This window comes from Hippocampus guttulatus, chromosome 18, assembly GCF_054856545.1.
Source record: "Hippocampus guttulatus isolate MCC_2025c chromosome 18, RoL_Hgut_1.0, whole genome shotgun sequence".
NCBI lineage: Eukaryota > Metazoa > Chordata > Actinopteri > Syngnathiformes > Syngnathidae > Hippocampus > Hippocampus guttulatus.
The window spans coordinates 9,739,725-9,755,058 of NC_141278.1; the positions used below are offsets into that span (position 1 = coordinate 9,739,725).

General features: G+C 45.1%; 1 protein-coding gene and 1 long non-coding RNA gene across 2 annotated transcripts in view; one reads left to right on the forward strand and one right to left on the reverse strand.

The window, feature by feature from the left end:
- Window positions 1-1,661: 1,661 nt before the first annotated feature.
- pag1 (phosphoprotein membrane anchor with glycosphingolipid microdomains 1) overlaps window positions 1,662-15,334 on the reverse strand; it is a 28,062-nt gene continuing 14,389 nt past the window's right edge. Inside the window, exons 3-8 of the mRNA XM_086136341.1 lie at window positions 11,709-11,949; window positions 11,542-11,599; window positions 9,678-9,774; window positions 9,435-9,607; window positions 8,145-8,552; window positions 1,662-4,070 (exon numbers count right to left, since the gene is read on the reverse strand). Of these exons, the coding sequence (XP_085992467.1) occupies window positions 3,732-4,070; window positions 8,145-8,552; window positions 9,435-9,607; window positions 9,678-9,774; window positions 11,542-11,599; window positions 11,709-11,905 (1,272 nt within the window). The 5' untranslated portion in view covers window positions 11,906-11,949 and the 3' untranslated portion in view covers window positions 1,662-3,731. The remainder of the gene's footprint in view (window positions 4,071-8,144; window positions 8,553-9,434; window positions 9,608-9,677; window positions 9,775-11,541; window positions 11,600-11,708; window positions 11,950-15,334) is intronic.
- Window positions 6,123-9,944, forward strand: LOC147191119 (uncharacterized). Its single transcript, XR_015103668.1, has 2 exons — window positions 6,123-6,378; window positions 9,442-9,944. It is a non-coding gene; the product is annotated as an uncharacterized LOC147191119 (long non-coding RNA).

The window sequence follows — 15,334 nt, forward strand, 5'->3', positions numbered from 1 at the left end:
GTGCGGTCCCGCCGTCGAGACGCTCCGCCATTGGCCGGCGGAGCACACGCCTCCACAAGCCCCCACCCGCTCACCGCTCCTGCGCTTCCTTCCTCCGGCTTGCTCTCTTTCTCGCCTTCTGTCGGGTCCGCTCCATTCAAAACAATTACGCAAGGGAGGAGAGGAAGCGAGGGAGGAAAGGGGGGAAATGGAGAAGACAGATACACTTTGTGCTTTAACCCAGTTTGCAGACGTGTAGCCTACTTTTTATGTGTCACGGGATTTACCAAATTACCACTTAATAGGCTCGAGATTGGAGGACAAAAAAACCCCCCGACAGGCTCTTGTTTTTGTGACTATAAACCATCCATCCATCCATTTTCCGAACCGCTTGATCCTCACTAGGGTCGCGGGGGGTGCTGGAGCCTATCCCAGCCGTCTTCGGGCAGTAGGCGGGGGACACCCTGAATCAGTTGCCAGCCAATCGCAGGGCTGACTATAAACCAAGTAGACATTTCATGTGCGTTTCAGTCTAACAAGATACATTTCTTTCCAACATTAAAGTGAAACCCTTGTTCACATATTCTCGTTTTTTCCGATCGTCAATGAGTCTTTTTGTTTTTGACTAAACTGTATCTGTATCGCCTAAAATGCCACAATATGGCACTAAAGCCCTCGCTAAATAGGCAAGTAGTAATTGGTGTCACAAAGTTGGTGAAAGTGATGCATCTGCTGTGTTCAGAAATGGGAATATATATTGATTTTAAACCTCAATACTGATTTTAAACCTCAACATTTTCCAAATTTCTCTTCTCCCATTTCCAATCAGAATATTAACGACCTGCTAATTACCCCCCAACGAGCTTTAGCGTTGTGGCTGTAACAAAATAGCCAAATTAATGACAAGTGGAAGAATGAAAGAAAACCTACCCCATTTTTTCTTAACACGTAAGGTGGATAAATTTCCATAGCAGGCGGCCTGTTGTCATCAAATATTTATGGCGTGGAGCGGCTAGTGACAGATGTGTCGCTAACTGCCACAGCAGAATGTGCGATGGACAGCGGCGAAATGTGGGATGCTTGTAAGGCCGACAAATGGGATCATTAGTGAGCGGAGGGCGCAGCGGCGGGGACCTTTTAGGGGCTTGAGGGGGGGTTCAATTGGTTTATGGTGTGTAAGTGTGCTTCTATATCAGTAGATGAAGTGAATAAGGGATTTTTGCGTTGTGCATCCATCCACATGGCACTAAAACATCTCAATGTGGCACATCATTTTCCCCAGGCGTCTATGGCTTCGTGTGTGTTTTGATGTGTGCGATGGCGACACCAAAATGGAGTCATGTCACTAAGGATCACAAAAGCACTTTGGAAATAGCACTTCAGCATTCACACATGTTTTTTACACTTGAGAATTTGACCCCAAATGTTTGGAATATCTTCAGAGTTCAATCTGACAATGTCAAATTACATTGAAAGTTGCAGTTCAGAATTGGGACCAAATATTTTGGGAAAAATAAGTTGTAGAAAACTTCCAAGTTCGATCTGCCAGGGTGTTGCGAGATCTACAGTTGAACAAACTAGAATCCGCACTTTGGAATTCTTCACACTTAATAATTTGACCAAGAACCTTATGGAAAAATGTCCTGCTAAAAACAAAACAAAACATGGGGAGTCTAGGCTACTTTTGAATGAATATGACAGCAGCCCAGTTAGGCTGCATGTGTTTTTATTTTACTTGAATAGCCACAAGTCTAATACTAGACTGCAAAAAACACATTCAGGGGTTGCGTGATACTTACACAAAACGTCATTGTCACAACAAAGCACACATAAAAAGTAGAATTATTTTTTAAATAAACGTACCACAAATACAAAATGTACCAACACAATGTACCAATTTTCCAGACATCTGATTGTCTACTAGCTCATAACATAGTGACTAGCCAGTGGACGATGCTGTTTGCACACATACATCAGTGCTCTTCTAATAATAACAACAACAACAGAAGGACAAATAGATGCAAACGCAAGATATTCCCATGGGTAAAGCTGGGTTAACATAGTGCTTTGTAGTAAGTTATGTTGTGCTACTATACACTTAAGCGATAACATATTGAAATTGTGCAGAGGAAACAAACAAAAAATACCGTACCGCAATTGCAGACCTTGTGCTTCGATGCCATCAAGGAAGTGAAGACGATATCATGTACCGCAAAATCCCGTACAAATCGTCTGCGTCGATAACCGTTAAGAATTAACGTCTGAAAGATGAAGTCATTAAAGTTAAGGTCACATGTACCAAATGTTCTCCCGTCTAGAAAAGCGCAAGAAACCATCGAAAAAAAAATCCAAAGGGAATTTTCTTCTGGCAGGCAGGCACACGTTCACATTGGCACGTTGTTGTAAATAAGCAAATCCATAGGAAAAGGCCCATGTGGGCCCATCGGGAAAAACTAGGGAAAGGCAACTATTACGCTACTGAAGTGTTGTCCCCATTGTCTGTGGGACCTAAACTACAGCGCTAGCAAGTGGCCACCTAGCATCATGACCCAGGCGGGGACGTCTAGGAAATCTCTAGAAAGGCGAGACAGTTACTTTTATGGAGTGGTGGCACAATTGAGTGAGCTCTCAAAGGGGTTGGCAGGTAGGGAGTGTTCTCAAAGTGATGCCACCCCTGAATTGCAACTCAGATTTAATTGTTGGTATGAAGGTCCTTGTAGATTACTGTGGAGAGTGAGTTCTGGAAGGACGCCCCAGTATTGTGACAAAACAAATGTTTTGGGGTAAATCATTGAAGAATTGGGATGGAACACAAATTCAGGGATAAGTCCGCAGAGGTTGGTCTGCAGGGTGAGTCCTTGAAGAATGCCACCCTCGATCTCAAGGTAGATTTTAGGGTGGGCCTTCAAAGGTTGGCTCAGTTCTTAAAGAGTGCCACTCTTGAATTGCAACTCCAATTTTCATTTAGGTCCACATTAGTGGGAAGGGTGGGTCCTTGAAGGGTGCTACCCCAGAAGCGTCAAGGAACTCAAATTTAGGGGTGGATTCGTGAAGGTGGGCTAGCTGGGTGGGTCCTTGGATGTTGACACACATGGTGGACCCTTGAAGGCTACCACCCCTGAATTGGGATAAAGGTGTCTCCTCGAAGATAGGCACCTACAGTGGGGTCTTAAGGGGTGCTTCCCCTGAAACGAGACAACTCAAATTTAAGGATGGATCTCCAAAGGCTGCCTTCAAGGATGGGTCTTTGGCGCGGGGCTCTGCAAAGTGTGCTGCTCAAAATTCCAACTCAAACTTTAGGGGTGCGATGTCAAAGGTTGACAGCTGAGGTGTGTTCTTGACGGGCACTGCCCCTTTTGTGGATTTAAAGGTTGGCGCAGAGGGCGGGACCCCAAATGTAGGAGGTGCGAAGGGTGCCGCCCATAATTTGGGACACTACTCAAGACTTTGAATCTTGGATGCATGAATGCAGATGCTCTTGATATGAAAGTAACAAATGCCTGGGCACAGGTTTGTGTTCTTATCCGAACGGCGTGCCAACCTTTGCTCAAGTCCTCTGGAAATCCACACTGGCCTTGGCAACTTTTGAAATCCTTCGAGATTATTCACGCGTCACCTTTGAAATGCAGCATGTGTGGATTGATATGTCATTGTGAGGTATTTGCTACGACCGGGCGGCTATTAGTACCAACGACAGGTGTACCAAAACATGCCGACGAACCGACAAGATGATAATGATGATGACCAGTCGCTCAAAGACGAGACATTTCCCGACCCAGACCCAACTCCCCGACGCTCTCGTAGTCTGGTTCCGAGTCGTCACCCCCGCGGCAATCCCTGCGCGCCTCGTCTGAGCCGCTGCCATTCTTTGGGATGCAGATGCTCTCGTAGCCTGGGTCGGCGCCATCCTGGGTGGTGTCCCCCGTCGGCTGGGCGTAGACATCCTTCACGCTGGCGTAAAGATCCCCGGAGGATCCGGCCGAGATCAGACCTTTGAGCTCGGCGATGCTGCTGTAGTCGTGCTCCTTGTCCTCACGGCTCACGCTGCTGTCCTCCACCTTTGTTCTGTCCACACTGGAGTATTTGCAAGACTGAAACACAAACACAACATTTGATGGATTAAGCCGGCCAGGTAAGGAAACAGATTTTGGTAACTCAGCTGGTTAGCTTGTAAAGTGCCGACTCATCCAGTTATAAACCCTAAACAAACCAAGCCAGTCAGCGGGAGAGAAACCACATTTTAGCGATTAATACCCCTTTTCCACCTCCCCCAAAATGGTGCTCGTTCGGCGCCAGGGATAATGCTGTGCTTAGTTGATGCTTAACAGTGGTTAACATTGGTTTTCCAATGGCGAAAGGCCAAGTAGGAGCTACATCAGTGGTGGGCAAACTACGGCGCACGGGCCGAATTCGGCCCGTTGGTCTTTTTAATACGGCCCGCCGAAGGTTGGTCCACAATTAAGGTTCGATGTGAATGATTGCATTCATTTCAATTGGACTTGTAATGACCGTCATTTCACCGCCAGGTGGCGCATTGACTTGAAGTTGCAGAACACGGGGAGGGGGGGGGGGGCTTTTCGACCACCTAGGACCTCTGTATCGCTCTACTTCTACTGGTCTGATCACAACCCATCTGCAGAAATGCACAGGCTAAAATAGGTCATCAACAACACTGTTGTCATTTTAAAAAAGTATATTAATACAGTACTTTCATGCTTTTGTTCTGTTGATGTTTGATATGGACTGTCAACAAATGCAGTTTATTTTTTTTAATGTACCATAGCTCGTGCTGACCTGGCCCTTCTGTCAAATTTTAAAAGTCAATGCGGCCCCCGAGCCAAAAAGTTTGCCCACCCCTGAGCTACATCATCGTAAAGCGTTTACCCAAGAGCGCCTGCGCTAATAATAATAAGAACAACAATGCGCTTTAATCATCTGCTAGCCGATTTAGCATAGCATCAATGATACTTGTATGTAGCATATAACAGTCAGGGTTGCAGTCAGCAAATGCTAATATCTTAATCAGTGTAGATGATCACGAGGCTGGCTGCGAGTCATTGATTGCCTGCTGTCTGAGCACGTTGGCGATCGCTCTTCTGGTGGGACACAATTGTGCCGGAGTTCACCACTCATCAGTTTGTGCAAAACCTCCGTGTGTCCTGGGAGGCATTCCTCTACAGCTGCGATCGTCATGATAACTCCGCCCACCGCCCCTTGACGCAGTTGGTGCCAGAGTCTGGCCCAACAAATAATATGGACCCATTTTAAGCATCAGTTTCAAGCATCAGAGCTAAAGACAATTTCAACGGTGGAAAAAGAAAGAACTGGTGCTAAACTGGACACTGCCCCGGAACTAGGACAAGCACAAGCGCAGTAGAAAAGGGTCATGAGTCTGTTGGTGGACCAGGAACCAAACGTTTGAGAACTTTACTGGTTAGTGGTAAAGAAAGCTTATTTGTAAACTTTATTACACTCCACCAAGACATAAATCTCAGTACTCTGTTCCATAAAAGTTTAACCCGGTTAAAATATGTAAACGCTTAAACTAAAGATGTGTGCGTACGGTGGACTCCCTGGTGGGTCCCCCCCACCTTGGAGCATACCGTCTGATCCTCTGTCATCTTTTCATTGTTCGGTGCTCTCCTTGAGCAAAGTGCTTCCGTCTGGGGGAAAAGTGTGAACAGCTTGCGTTTGGGGAATCGGGGATCGTTTTATTTTTTTTCCTGACAGCGCCTTCTTGTGGCTCTCGGGAGACCGCAAAGAGCGACGCTATGTGAAAGGAGTACAAAGCGCACGTTTAGAACAATCCTCGGGCTACAAAAGTCTCTCAGGAACCTGCGCCGTCGCGCGGAAATGGCTAATTTACCAACTCGTTCCCACACTTTATTCTATCAAAGTATGGATAAGTGCTCGGCGCGGCTGGCGGAGGAGGATGTGATGATGATGATGGATGACGGCGCGCTTCATCGTCATTTTAGGAAAGACGACGTGAGACCCGGTGGTCATTCATCACCGCGTCTTTGGCGGGGTATTAATCAATACACTTATGGACGCATGATTACTTTTATGGATCTGCTTTTCCATTTGGCTTGAATTGGCCTGCCAATTAGGCAGAGTGCCCTCACTGCCATGCCATGCACTGTATACGGATTATGTTTGTAGGATTATGGATGTTGCTTATACATATTAAGTGACACAGAGACGTGTGAATGACACTAATCTGATTAAATTTAGCTCTCTGGACAAGTCCTTCCTGATGCCGTCCACGCTGACACTTATTATCTTCACTTCCTGTTTAGCTCATTCGGTCTATCATAACAATACCAGTCTAAGCAAAATAAACATTGTTGAATAGCGAAGGCAGGGACCATGACTCTGGCGGTCCCGGGAGCCCATCAGGTGGGTCAAACTCATTTGCTAAAAGGCCTGCGGGCACTGCGACGTTTGCTTATGTTCGAGAGCGATTGGGGGGACCGTGCGTGCATTTACTGTACCGCCGCCGGAGGGAATTTACATACAGCGCGGGCATGTCGGCGCGGAAGCCGAGTACGCGCCATCATCCATCATGGCCCTGGAACAACTGTCACTGGGACAAATACTGTAGCAGCTGGCTCTCTCGATCCATACACACACCAACACTCACACACTTATACACACACACACCAGATCTGACAAGACAAATCACCTCCTGGTCGTACGCGAGTGTAAACTGCAGGGAGTCGGAACCACACAGGGTTAATCTTACATCAGGCCCCGGAGGGAGGAGGTGGGGGGGTCGCCATGCAGCACAATAACATGAAAACATGCACATATATATACTGTATACGTGTGTGTGTGTGTGCGGGGTAGGGTGGAAGAGCCAGAATTCCTGCTGAGTGAACCAGTGGACTAGCCGGAGGTCGGCCATATTCGGTACATCTGAGCAAAGCTGTTGTTTAAATGACAACATGCTTGTTGTTGTGGTTTGTGTCGTTCAGCCTGGAAATAACTCACTCTGGGAAGATCGTTAATTGGGCGAGGAAGCATCTTTGATAAATTAACTATCTGGCAAGGACACGTATTTGATAACTAACAAAGTAGGCAAAGAAGCACAGTTGGCAACTTATGTGGACAAGGAACCAGATTTGCTGACATAAACTGAACCAGAAAGCATATTTGGGTATTTTACCCTTTTCTGGGAAAGGAAGCATATTTGGTAATCGTACTTCTTGGGAAATATGGCATATTTGGTCAAATAGCCCTTATTAGGTGAGGAACCCTGTTTGGTTACTTCAGGGTTCCCACTCTTCCACTTTCTTTTTATTTTTGGACCTTTTAAGGACGTTTGAGTTCTTAAAAGGTCCATATATAATTTAGCCATTTTTAAGGACCTTTTCTCCATTCAGCAGGGGATTCACGGTGGATTCAATGCCCGCTCAGCAACATGCGGGCTGAACAAAAAGCCACATGTCACTGAGCAGGTGTTCAAATCATTGCTGCCAAAGGAAGGGCACATCTTTATTTTTAGGGGCAATCAGCTAACCCTTTAATTGACATACTGTATGTCAATTTTTCATTTTCCTACCTGTAAATGAAAAAAAACCCCCGAATTCATTCTCAAATAAAGTATACTAAGATACATTTGAAATTAGAAAATATAAAACTTCAATTTATTTTTGAGTAAAAATACATTTTTAAGGATTTTTATTGATTTTAGAAGCTTTCCCTGAAAATTAAGGACAATTAAGAACATAATTTTACAACTTCTTTTTTATGGATTTTTATGCACTTTAAGGACCTGTGGGAACCCTGTGTAACTTGGCCCTTGATTGCACAAGAAATCATGATTGTTAGTTTCAAAAAGAAGGAACCATATTGGGTAAGATAATAAAAAAGGCTAGGAACCACATTTGGTAACTTTACTAGTAGTCAGACAAGAAACCATTTTGGTTATTTTGAGGGCCAATTACCTAACTAGTAACTAAATTGGGTAAGGAACCTTATTTGGACAAGTAGCCCTGTAAGTACGTGGAGGAGGGCAAAGTGAACAGGAAGCATCTGCCAAAAGCTTTATTTGCATTTCAAACGGTGACTTTTAGGAGTTTTACAGCCCCATGGGCACAGTGCGCCCGTAAAACATGGCAGCGACACGTTGTCGCCTCATAAAGCACTAACGGCCGACCTACCTTCCCGTTGTGCAGCTCGGGGCCGGCGTGTCCGTTTAAGAGCGTGGGCTGGTTGTCATTTTCATCCAAAACTTTCTCCGGTAGCGGCGGGGGCATATCCTCAGGTTCGACCTTGAGCGCGGGAGGCGGAGCGCTTTCGGACCGCCGCTTGGCCTCCAAGTCGATGCTGTAGCGGCTCTTTTTGTTGCGGTCTACTGAGGCGTACTCGGGCGTGCCGGGGCTGCCGGCAGGGACGCCGGCGTGGCTGTTGACAAGGGGCGGAGGAGGGGGGGTGTCGCCGGGAGATGGGCCGGCGGTTCCGTTGGGGAGGCCCAGTTTCTTCGGGGGATCTTTGAGCTCCTTCACCGTCTCGTAGAGGGAGTCCTCCACACTGACGTCGCGGGATGCCGTCGACATGTCTTTGACCACCTGCATCCCCGCCCAAAAAAAGGCCAAACCATTACATGGAAAATGTTTCTGCCCATTATTTTGCCATGTATGTCATAAAGAGCCATTTTGCCCATTTTTTTTCAAAATCCAAAAACATTTTCATTAAAAAAGGATGTTGGGGGAAAAAATGTACATTTAAATAAAAGTAAAAAAATGCAAAAAATAGAAAAAAATAGAAAACATACTGAATATGTATATTTTCTGAAATATACATACACATAAAAATTGTATATATATATTATATATATATATTCAAATTTACATTTTTTTGTTTAATCGAGGTACACAATACATAATACAATTCAAAAAATTCAATAAATGAATAATAGGAAGAGTACCGTTAATTCATTTTCATTCATTGTTTTTTCAAGGTTTTTGAAATCAAAAGATATTTGTAATTATGCAAAACACTTTGAATGCATTTTGTGCGCTCCCTTCAGTGGCACTTAAACCTAGCAATGGCAAAGTGGATGACTGGTTAGCACGTCGGGCTCACAGTGTAGAGGTGCAGGGTTCGATTCCGGCTCCGCCCTTCCTGTGTGGAGTCTGCATGTTCTCCCCGTGCCTGCGTTTCCTCCCATATTCCAAAAACATGCGTGGAAGCTTCATGGAACACTCAAAATTGCCCTTAGGTGTGAGTGTGAACACGAAAGGTTGTTCATTTATGTGTGCCCTGCGATTGACTGGCAACCAGTTCAGGGTGTACCTCGCCAATTGCCAAAAGACAGCTGGCATAGGCTCCAGCAAGCCCGCGACCCTCGTGAGGATCAGCGGATTAGAAAATGGATGGATGAATTTAATTGTATTTTTATCTGATAGGCGATAATAGCTACATATAGGCAATGTTGATATATTGCTAACCTCATAGGTGCTGTCCCCGGATGTGGGCTGGGCGCCGTCCGGGACTACAGAGCTGCTGGGCGGGATGCTGGGCAACTCACGTCCCTGCGGACACTTTGAGGACCTGTGCTCCAATTGACTGAAGGGTACATCCTCCGATGGCTGAGGACTGCTGGCTTGCGTGTCTGTGAAGACTTCACGAGCACGCAACACAATTAAGTTTCGAGCTCCGCCATTGGTCGAAAGTGAGCCGCCGTGACGTACTTGTACCGCTGGTGAAAGGTCCGTTGTGAGAGCCGCTCACGCAAACGTCCGTCGCCGGACTGTCGGCCGACTGGCTGATGGTTTCTTTGTCCGACACCTGGAAAGGACAGAAACATTGTGAGCCTCATCGCATCGTAAATGTTTCATACGAGATTGGTTGAAAGTAGCATATGTAAAAAAGATTGGAGTACATGTTTGAAACTTCAGTGGGAGGGGCTTGATTTTAGCATTTTTAATAATAAAAATGTTAACTTAAAATAAAACATATAGCATAGCCACACGTTTCACTTATTTCATGTCTCCATCTTCTCATAATAAGCAAAGCCACGGCTTGCCGTCCTAACAACTTTCTGTCCAGGAGGATTTGTGTTAATTCGCCCACACTGATGGCAAAAAAACACACAAAAAACAAAACTAACAAAAATAAATCAAATTAAAAACGTTTTGGTGGTTTTTAACACTGTGACTTTTTGAACAGTCCTTGAAAATGGTCACATGCCTTTGCCTGGTTGTCATAATTCGACACAAAACCGTGTCTTTGCATTAATCCGCACACAGTTGCTGCAATATCCTTTGGACCTGTTGGGTTCTGTTTAAAAGGTAAAAAAACAGATTAGGATAAATGTCAGGTCTTCAGTTACAGCTGCAACGCGTCACTTTGGCAGAGTTACGACAACGACAACCCTGAAACTCAAGAGAAGACATCCTGCAAGACGAAGGCTTTTTTTTCCTTCTGTAGAGGCTTAGCTAAGCAAACAGGTGAGAAGCGTCAGCCTCTGCAGAGTTAAAAAGAAATCAAACAACACGTCCCCCTCTTCCTCCGCTTCATCATTAGCGAGAAACGCACACGTCAGGAGTTCACATGAGGACGAGGAAGATTCTTTTTTTTTTCTCCCCCCTTCTGCAGAGTTAAGAGCTCGAGACAGACAGGCTGGGACAAAAGCGGCACCCAGTGGACGCACGCAGTAAATGAAGCTCCACTCTAAATGACGTCATCTTTTAGCTCCATCAAGCCACTCTTTGCTGACGTCCATCCATCCATCCATTTTCTACCGCTTATCTGGGGTTGGGTTGGGGCGGGTCAGCATGGCAGCCCAGACTTCCCTCCCCCAGCCACTTCTTCTAACTCTTCCCGGGGGATCCCGAGGCGTTCCCAAGCCAGCTAGGAGACATCGTCTCTCCAGCGTGTCCTAGGCCGTCCCCGGGGCCTCCTGCCGGTGCGACGTGCCCGGAACACCTCACCAGGGAGGTGTCCAAGAGGCATCCTAATCAGATGCCCGAGCCACTTCATCTGGTTCCTCTCGACGTGGAGGAGAAGCGGCTAAATACAACAGTTGCACTAATAAATATACAGAACCTGGCAGAAGTCATATGTATAAATATTAGCTTTTTTTGGGGGGTGGGGGGATTAAATGAGTTGTGACTGAACCAACTCATTATTTGTCTTTATTGCTAGATTTTATTTAATGACTGTGCCGTTCTAAAATGCTTTATGGTGTCACTTAAATCTCGTAAAAAATGATTTTTGCCTGATCAATCGTTTTCTTTGAGTTTTTATTTCATATTATTTCAAGCCGATTTAATTTGAGCAATTTTGTATATTTGAAAAATGTTTCCTTTAAGATAACTGAACTTAACAAATATCCCTGCATATTTTTCATTTGCTTGTAGGAATGTAATTTTAAAAAGTAAAAATAACTCAAGTGAATGACCTTTTTTTAAAATCAACAGGACAAACGTGTCACATCAGCTGACGAATGTAAAAAGACAACTGAATTGGATGTAACTCATTCAATTCGTTGACATCTTTTTGTTCCTATATTGAAGAAGTGTGTGTGCGTGTGTGTGTGTGTATTGTACTCACTCCATCCATGAGGTCCACTCTGTCTCCTGCCGGATGCCCAATGGCTGGTTTCTTCTGCCTGTAAAAGAAGACAAAACGGAGCATTTTTAATCAGAATTTCTATTGAGGTTCTTCTGAACAGATTGTGCAAGGTGAAGACTCCATTTCCCATCAGGCATTGCACTCACCCACGGCAACTGGTGCACAGCAGCAGTAAGACGGACACCAGAAGTAGGGCGGCCAGGGTGCTGAGGGCGGCCACCAGGGCGAGCTGGGCGCCGTTGCTACCGCCGCTGACCACCCAGGCTGCCGCCCGGCCCCCCGCCCCCGTGCCCACAATAGCCACCTCAGGCCCCCACCACACGCTGCTCAGCAAGGGGGCCATGACGCATCACACCAGGACAGGAGAGCACATCGGACAGGCGCCAGCTGGAAACCAAAATAACACACTGAGCGTTTTTTCCCCACTATTAGGATGCATTTGAATTAAGATTTGAAATCCATAAATAGTCCATTTTTTGTTGTTGTGCCACGGAGAAAAAAAAGTGGCATTTTCATTGGATAGTGTGATGTTCACATTAATTTTGTCAAAAAATATCATTTATTATTTACTTCATGTTTTTATTTTTGAAAAACATGCAAACATAATAAATGTACATATAGTCACAGTTATACATTTACATTTTGAAGGAATTTTTCAAGTTTGCATGTAAAAATGTTTTTTACTGAAAAAAAAATCTATTTTCTATTTTCAACTGCACAAAAAGTTAATTATTTGAAATAAGGACAATAATAATTTATTATTGTGTCATTTTTATTCAGATAATCAAAAAGCAACATTTATTTGAAATTGTACAAATTATTAAGAATGACTTTAAAATGTTTTTTTCCCCTCAGCATGTTTCTCCCAGATAATCACACAGCAAATGTAATTGAACTTTTCAATAAATATGACATTAATGTAAAGACAACAAAGCCCCCCCCCCCCACAAAAAAGAATCTGTTTTTACATGTAAAAAAACCCAGACATTTTTATTCTCCCTCCTGCATGGAGACATAAGTTTTGTTCAAAAAATATGCATCTGTTCATCATCATACAATGTGCAATCACGCGCCTTCATCTTGTTTTATGTTGAGAGGGAAGAAATTTCATCTGTGCTGTATGTTACACATACAGTACATTTGACAAAGTTTATCCAATCATGTGAAACAAAGTCTGGATTGGGCAGCAGGTGGCAGCAGAGAGCAGCGATGCAGTGGAACAAACTGCAAGAGTGCCGCAGCGTCTGCACACAAGTCACCATCAGCAACCTGCTCACATCTCCATCCGCCGTCCATTTGACTCCCAAAACACTCCGGCCCCGCATGCCAGGGCAAATGCAAACTTGAAACTCGGCTAGCATGAGACTTTTGTCCATGGAGTTGATTGCGTTTAGTGGGCATGAGCAATGGCACTTCCTGTCCTTGCCGTGGGCTGCGTTCGCAATGTCAACAGGTTTTAGCGGCAGCTGGCTAGAGCGAACCGCATCGTCCAAATGGACCCATCGCATCTGTGGTAGGAAGCTTAATTTCAAGGTTGAAAAAAAGTTCAACTTTGTGGCAACATTTTCGGTGAAGAATTAACTGATGCCAACATGTGACCTCCTTGCTTCTTCGAGAAAGGAATGAAGAATAAGCCACTGAGCATTGATTTGCGGTTTGCGGTTGAGAATAATGACAGTCAGCTCCGGCGCTGCGTTGCCACAGCAACACCCTGGCATGAAGCTGTGGGTGGCGTGTGTGTTCGGCCAATAGAGCGTTGATTTACTCAAACTGCAGCATTGTGCTCCACAGTCTCCACTTTGTTGCACTTCGCCCTCATTCTAAAAATGGCCTCCTTCATACAGGAGAAATTCGTTCGGCCTCGCTGTTGTTTGTTAGCAAGTCTTGCTTGTGAGGGCGGTCAGCTCAATGTGGTGTGGTTTTTGCAATTTGGAAACTAAAGACACACACGAGTGCCCTCAGTCTCCTCTCGAATAAAAATGATGCAAAATAAATAAATCACAATTCAGAACTAAATCCAGATTTCCCTCGTTTTCATAATGACTGCCTGCCAGTGAGATTTTCGCAGTTGTACTACTGTAAAGCAGCAAAAACAAAACCGCCCCCAAACTCCCCTTGGATAAAAAAAAATGTTTTCTCACCATTGCGAAGGTCTAACTACAGCGACCCATCCCCTTCTCGTACCAATTGATGCATTCGATGCGGCAAAGCTTTCAGTGTCCTGCTGAACTATTTCGAATAGGGGACAAACAAGTTTGCCCTTAGTCTCCCCTTGGATGAAAATGCATTTCATTTGATGCATTGAAAGCAGCGCGCTTCTGGCAGTAACCTGCCTCAGTCAGATTCACACATGCTGGCAGCCATCTTGTGCCCTGACCCCATGAAGGCCATTTGGTGGGTGGGGGTGGGACGGAATAGGACAACGCCGGCAAACGCAAACATCGCACATGTCGAACTGGCGGCGGGGAACATCTGTTGCCATGGCAACACCGCCCCGGCAGCAGCTCTGATGATTTCGGCGTGACAAATGGAGCCGTCTTATTGGAAACCAGGAAACAGGATAACTATCATTTAGCCATGCTCGTGTTACACTTATGGATAAAAGTAACGAACGTGCCCATTAATAAATCAATTCTGCAAGTGGGCGCCTGGACCAGACCCCTTGGGTGATTAATTATTCATCCATGCGATACATTTTGGGAAAACGGTCAGTTTTCTGTCCCTTTATGGACTGTAAAGCACCGCTTAGATGACTTTGGACTTTTACTATTCGTTCATGCTCCCAAAATGGTGGACAGAGGAAACATTTGGATTCCCCTAAATGGCGGCCAAAAGAGAGGACAAATTCATTATTTTCACATTCAAAAAGAGGTCAATGGTCAAATGATGGACACACCCCAAGCATGCTGTTCCCCAAGTGACCCTCATGAGGACGTCAAGCAAAAACGCGTCCACATTTAGCTCCTTTGCGGCAGGGTGTGTCTCACAAAGGAAATACAAATGCAAAGTACAGTGTGCCATGTTCCTCTTTTTTCTTTTCTAGTTTGAACTTGACGATCCAAATTTGGCCACCGTTCGCTCTCACGTGCAGCACTTTTACTTCCGTACGTCATAAAGCAAAATGAGGACGTGTCAAACTCATCTACACCATCAAACAACGGAGAAGCAAAAAAAAAAAAAAAGATGTTGAGTCATCCTTTTGAAATCAAGTATTCTCTATATTTAAAATTCGATTGTTTTTAATCAGAAAGCAAAGCGCATACAGCAGGGGACGCCGCAGCAAGATCAACTTGTGCCTCATTTAAGCGGCTTGAAAAAGTCTGTCGTAATCCCCACACGAGTGATTTCCTTGAAAGTGAAGGAGGATAAATCCCGCGATTTGTGCCAGGGATTGCTGCTGCGCGCCGACGCGGAACAAGTGTCGGGCCTGATCAAGAAAACGACATCCAGGGGAATATCGGTGCCGAACGCCCTCAAAAAGGCCCCCGCGAGAAAGGACAGGAATGAAGCCGCATAATGTGTGTGTGTGTGTGGGTGGGGGGGGGGGGGGCGACACACAATTTCATGAAATATTAACAGTAAAGGTGCTCATTCATCCAGAAAGTATGTTCTCCGCAGACCGCAGGGACAAATTAATGTCAGCGTGTCAAACAAGGTTCACGGAGAAAGGCTAAATGGAAACCAGAAGAAAATAAATTCGGTAGCAACATTCAATCGAGGAAAATTACAACGGTGTGGAGCTGGTCGAATATTACACGTAAATATCAAGTTT